Here is a 6,669-nt window from a genome sequence, read left to right as displayed (position 1 = left end):
TGGTCAATGACATGAGACAAAGTATATGTGAACTGCTGTATGAAAAGTGAATTTACTCTGTAAATCTTCACCCAAATCAAAATAAAATTAAAAAATATATATATATATAAAAGAAATAATAACATTCTAAAAACTAGTCACAGCAAATACTGCCATTACTAAGTAAACAGCACTTCTTCCCTCCATAAAGCATCATTACAATGTAAGTGGGAAATAGGAACACCATTAAGACCAATCATACATGCAGTTTTGAAAAGACATACCTTATTATTTTCTACATTATCTCCCTCTTTCAATTTAATAGGATCAATTTCACAGGACTTTGAAGATTCACATATCTGAAAATAAATTTTTCAATTAATACTTCTTTTCTAAATCATTTGGCCAAATGAAAAAAACTATTATTTTTCTAGAAATAATAAAAACTAAGAATAAATATTAAAACTGTAACTACAATATTAGTTAAAAAATTATATTGAAAACCATTTATCATAGCTAAATATCTAGTACACAAATCCAGTAACAAAGAAATAATTACACAGATTACACTATAGTGTACCCTTTTACGAGTACTAAACTGCTGACAGAAAAGCAAATCACTCTAAGTGTTCAGCCTTATCCTTTCAGTAATACCTGAATGGCTACATACTTCTCATTAATAGAGAACTTAAAGAAATGTTATAAGGCTATTATCAGAAGTATATTCTGTACCTCATCTAGAATGGGTTTTAATGTTACTTTCAGGTAGTGCCCTCCCACTATTTTCATCATCTCATCCAGACATCGGGTAGCTAAGGAATTTCCTCTAAAAATTGTGTTTGCCTCTCTGAAACAGAAACATAAATAAGGTGAAACCAAGTTTAGTAAACAAAGGTTGTGAAGCCAGTAACATGAGATATTTGACTGTGGTCATATTTAAAATTTTAGTAATTTTTATCATCCATTTAAAATCACACCATTAGGTTACCAAAAACGCTGGAAAAGAAGTTAAAAGCAAAACAGAAATCAAGTAGATTAAATATCTGAGATGTTTATGGACTACTAAAGGGAAGTATATGTAGGGGTGTGTGTCAACTACTATTCAAAAGGTTAGCAATTTGAATCTACCCAGCAGTGCTGTGAAAGAAAGGCCTGGTAATCCACTTCTGTTAAGATTACAGCCATGGAAACCTCTATGGAGCTCAGTTCTACTCTGAAATATGTGGGGTCACCATGAGTCAGGATCCACTGGACAGCAATGGGTCTGGTGTGGTGTATGTAAGTAACTCTTGGACTGCAATGTGAATGGGAAGCCTCTTGATTGATTTTTATGTCACAGATATATATGTGATACACAATGGATAATTAAAAAAAAACTGCAGCCCTGGTGTTTTATTTGGAATCACTATAGTGAGAAAATATTAGTAACAAGGAAGAGTTCACCGAGTTAAAAAAAGAAAAACAAAAAAACCCTCATAAACTGGTATCTTTACCATTGGCAGATACTGTTTATAACTTAAAAATTGCCTTTTATCATTTATTTGGTAAGCAGTTCTTTTCAGACTACAATAAGCCTAGCTCAACACAAAAGAACTCAAAACTACAAAAACATTTTGGCAAGCTATAGCCCACTTTCAAGAACACTAAATAAGAACATTAAATAAGATGTAACTCTTACTGTGTATCCTTCAAATCTAATTCAGCCACTGCAGTGGCAAAAGGAACAAGTTTATCATGGTGCAGCAGCAGTCGTACAAGGGGCAAGACAGCTTCATTTTTATCTCGGCATATTTCACCCAAAATGTAAGCAGCTGAGGCAGATATGGGCTAGAATACAGACAGATGAAAAGAAGCACAAGATCAAGATAACATTTTCATGATTAAATTTTCTGTCACTAACCTGTAAAAGTAATTCAAGTATGCATTAACTGTATCTATTGTATCACAAAAATAATTTTCCAAATATTTAGTAAAGGTGAAAACTGGAGCACACAGATCAGAATCACAGTACTCTGGTTCAGATAAACTAAATATACATTTTTACTGTTTTAATAAGACTCGATACTCAGAAATCTGTTCCTCATCATTTAGTATTTTTCAAGTACCTGGACATCTGGTGATTTTAGCAGCAAAGTTTTCAAAGGCCCATAGTACTCTGAAGGAAGCACATAGTCTTCTGTGTAACATATATTTAACCGAAGAGACCCCAGGTCATCCGTTTTGGAAGACTTATTTCCATTGTCTTTTGGCTGTAGTAAGTACCTAAAGAAAAAGACACGGTCAGTGGCATGTGGTGGTAATGAGCACCTAAGCAAGAGGGTAACCAAACTGCTAAACTACAGAAAAGCTACCTCAAGAAGGTCAATTTAATCATTAAGGTTAGGAAACTTCACAAGCCACAGGCCATTAATCTAAAACCAAAACCCACTGCCATTCAGTCGATTCAGACTTACAGCAACTCTTTAGGACAGGGAAAGGAGCTCTGATGGCATAGTGCCTAAGGCATTTGACTGCAAACCAGAAGGCTGGTTGTTCAAACCCACTAGCCCCTCCACAGAAAGAAGACTGGGCAATCTACTTCTGTAAAGATTTACTGCCTCAGAAAACCAAAAGGGGGTTGCTATGAGTCAGAATTGACTCCATGGCAGGGAGTATGGTTTGGTTTTTTGGTTTTAAGACAGAGAAGAACTGCCCCATAAGATTTCCAAGATTATAAATCTTTATAGAAGCAAACCATCTCATCTTTTTCCTGCCAAGTGGCTAGAGGGTTCAAGAGGCTTAATACTGGTGGGACTAAGAAAGCTGTAGATAGAATTTTATCCAGAAAGCAAAAAGTATAGCTAAAATAAAAATTAAGAACCCAAAAGGATTAAGAGTTTGATTAGCTTTCAGGTTTAGAAAAAAAATAATAAGTAAAATTTACTTAAAATCCAGTGTATTATCAAAAATAAAATCTTACCAACCTTTCAGCTAGCAGCTGACTGCTTAACTATTGCACCATTAAGAAGGCACAAGTGATCTTGTTTTAAGTAAATCCTATATGTAAAACTTCGAAGTGTTTTTTAAAAAGCTAGAAATTGAAAATTTATAAATACCTTTGCCATATTAATAAAGGAATGTGACTATATTGAAAATTATTCTATTTGAATAAATCAGATTTCCATGCAGTACTTTTAGGTAAGTAAAAGTAAAAAAAAAACCACACACACACACACACACACACACACAGAGGTAGTATTAAATACTTAAGAAAATAAAAATGTTTAGAAATCAAGAGAAGTTTGTAGGACCAAAACCAGAAATCCATACTTTCATTGTAACTTTTATTTATTTTATGGAAAATTTTAAATACACACAAAAGTAGAGAGAGCAGTATACTGAACTCCCATATGCCCATTACCTAGCTTCAACAGTTATCACTGAAGGCCAATCTTTTCTCAGCCATACCTCTGCTCACTCTTCTCATCCATTCCCAAATTATTTTGATGCAATTTCTGGGTATCTTGTCATTGCTGTCATTGTTGTTGTTGTTGTTAGGTGCCGTCGAGTTAACTCCAATTCATAGCGACCCTATGCATAGCAGAAGGAAACAATGCCCAGTCTTGTGCCAGCCTCATGATCCTTGCTTTACCTGAGCCCATCGTTGCAGCCACTGTGTCTATCCATCTCGTTGAGGGCCTTCCCCTTCTTCGATGACCCTCCACTTTACCAGCATGATATCCTTCTCCAGGGAATGGTTCCTTCTGACATGTGACCAAAGCAGGTGAGACAAAATCTGGCCATTCTCGCTTCCAAGGAGCATTCTGGCTGCACTTCTTCTGACACAGATTTGTTAGTCCTTTTAGCAGACCATGGTACTCTTACCATTCTTCTCCAACACCACAACTCAAAAGCATCAACTCTTCTTCAGTCTTCCTTATTCATTGTCCAGTTCTCGTATGCATAAGAGGTGACTGAAAATACCATGGCTTAGGTTAGGTGCACCTTAATCTTCAAGGAGATATCTCTGCTCTTCAGCATATTAAAGAGGTCTTTTGCAGAAGATATGCCCAATGCAATATGTCTTTTGATGTCTTGACTGTTGCTTTCATTGGTGTTGATTGTAGAACCAAGTAATATGAAATCCTTGACAATTTTAATCCTTTCTCCATTTATCGTGAAGCTGTTTATTGGACCAGTTGTGAGGATCTGTGTTTTCTTTACATTGAGGTGTAACCCATATTGCAGACTGTAGTCTTTAATCTTCATCATTAAGTACTTCAAGTCATCCTGACTTTCAGCAAGCAAAGTTGTGTCATCTGTGTATCGCAGGTTGTTAATGAGTCTTCCTCCAATCCTGATGCCATGTTCTTCCTCATTTGGTCCAGCTTCTCAGATAATTTACTCAGCATACAAATTGAATAAGTATGGTGAAAGGATACAACCGTTCTTGATTTTGAACCAGGGTACCTTGTAATTACCTCTATAAACATTTTACATATCTATATCGGTCTATCTATCTGAACGTAAAAAAGAATCATCTCTCTCCAGTAAGCATTCAAATTTTTCCAAATTCATCATAAATGGTTTTCTACAGTGTTCAAATTCAAGTAAAGTCCATATATTGTAACTGGTTGATAAAGTCGTCTTTAATCTACAGATGCCCCACCCCCACCAAGAAACCAGGTAGTCTGTCTTATAGTTTCGCACATTTGGAACTGTGTGAAATCTATCTTTATCTCCACGATGTCATTTAACATGTTTCTTTGTTCTCTCTATATTTCCTGTATGTTGGTACTTAGATCTAGCGAACTTGTTAGATTCAAGTTTGATGTTATGGCCAGGACACTTCCTTAATAACATTGTATAGTTCCACCACGAGACACTAATGTCTGACTGCTTCTCTTTTTGTGTTATCAGCAGCCAGTGATCATTGCTTAGAGCCATTCACTAATCATCACAGGTTGCAAAATGGTAATTTTATAAGTCTATTATTCCTCCATTTATTAGCTGGAATGTTTTCTATAAAGGAAAGTCTGCAATTTTGACACTTAATTTTTATAACAATGGGTCTTGTTTGTTGCCATCAAGCTGAATAACTCACAAGCCGACCTTACGTGTAATGGAACCAAACACTGCCTGGCCCTGTACCATCTTTACAATCGTTGGTATGTTTGAGTCCACTGTTCCAGCCACCTGTCACTCCATCTTAGGGAGAGTTTCCCTCATTTTCTCCGACCCTCCACTTTACCAAATATATTCTTTTTTAGTGATTGGTCTTTTGTGATGATATGTTCAGAGTAAGTAAGTCAAAGTCTTGCCATCCTTGTTCTAAGTAACATTCTGCTTGTATTTCTCCTAGGATTGATTTGTTCATCCTTTGGGCAGTCCACCATACGTTCAATATTCTTCATCAACACCATAGTTCAAATGAATGCTTCAATTTCTCTTCTGTCTCTGTTTTTCATTACCCAGCTCTCACAAGCATATGAGGCAACTGAAAAGACCAAGACTTGGGTTAGATGAGCCTTAGTCATCAAAGTACCTTCTTTGCTTTTTAAAATTTTAAAGAGGCCTTTTGCAGCAGATTTGCTCAAAGCAATACACATCTGACTTCTGGACTGCTGCTTCCATGGACGATAATTGCTAATCCAAGTAGAATGAAATTCTTGACAACTTTAATTTCTTCTCTATTATTACCTGTAAGAGACTTTCCATAATAGACTAATTTGTTTAAAAGCAAAAGAGTGATAGGTTTAATAAAATGTTTATTAGCTTTGAGAAAGGTATGATAAAGAAAGAAAGGAGAACTAATGAATGAATCAGGCAATTCTTAATTTAAAAAATGAGGAGACAATAATAAGGAAAAGAAAATTATAAAAAAATTATTTCACTATGCTGGAAAGAACTCCTGTTTCTGAAGACCAACTCTCAACAATTCTACTCTCTCATTTGAGAAATAGTAATTTAAAGATTTGTCCAATGAAATGACTGGGAACAAGCCTGTTAACAAAGATGACTCAAGAATATCTCTTAGGGAAGTCTAACTGTCTGACTTCCTGCAAGCATCCTGACAAGGACATTCTTGGTCAATTTCTCATAATCCAGGATATGTTGTGTAGCCCCCAAATTCACAGACCTAGTTTTATCAGTATATCTAAGAGTAAAACCTGAATAGAAATGATTATGCTCAGAGAAGGATATATATAAAACTAAAGACCAATTATTAAATTTATGGAAGGAAATGCAATAGTCAAGTGGCACAGATATTTGAATTATTTTGTGACCAATACATTTTCATGTTCATTCACAAAAGTATGGAGAGTAATTGAAATAATGAATGAACACCCTACCCCACCTCCTACACTTATCACTTAACATCAATAACTATCAGCCTTTACAATTGTTGTTTCATCTACAACAAATCTATTTTGACTAAAACTTTTTTTTTTTTTTTAACCTGTTGATAACCTATTTGGAATATCAAATTATCAGAAGGTGCTATGGTGAGTACAGAGGAACAAAATGAAGATTTAAGTAGTCTTAAGAACTCTCAGGAGCCCTGGTGGTGCAGTGGTTAAGCACTCAGCTGGTAACCAAAAGGTCAGTGTTTCAAACCCACCAGCTTCCAAGTGGATGACAGTGGTAGCTGGGCACCATCTAGTTCTTCTGGTCTCATAGTTGTATAGGTTGCAGATCAGATGGTGTACC

General features: G+C 35.5%; 1 protein-coding gene across 1 annotated transcript in view; it reads right to left on the bottom strand.

The window, feature by feature from the left end:
- The window catches only part of RASA2 (RAS p21 protein activator 2), a 196,257-nt gene that overhangs the window by 68,548 nt on the left and 121,040 nt on the right, over positions 1 to 6,669 (bottom strand). Inside the window, exons 10-13 of the mRNA XM_007947529.2 lie at positions 2,085 to 2,241; positions 1,658 to 1,806; positions 712 to 826; positions 264 to 338 (exon numbers count right to left, since the gene is read on the bottom strand). Coding sequence (XP_007945720.1) covers positions 264 to 338; positions 712 to 826; positions 1,658 to 1,806; positions 2,085 to 2,241 — 496 coding nt within the window. The remainder of the gene's footprint in view (positions 1 to 263; positions 339 to 711; positions 827 to 1,657; positions 1,807 to 2,084; positions 2,242 to 6,669) is intronic.

This window comes from Orycteropus afer, unplaced genomic scaffold (genome assembly GCF_000298275.1).
Source record: "Orycteropus afer afer isolate SDZICR_OR568_19922 unplaced genomic scaffold, OryAfe1.0 scaffold00188, whole genome shotgun sequence".
Classification (NCBI taxonomy): domain Eukaryota; kingdom Metazoa; phylum Chordata; class Mammalia; order Tubulidentata; family Orycteropodidae; genus Orycteropus; species Orycteropus afer.
Note: the sequence above shows the minus strand (reverse complement) of the source record. Positions and strands in the feature narration are given on the sequence as shown.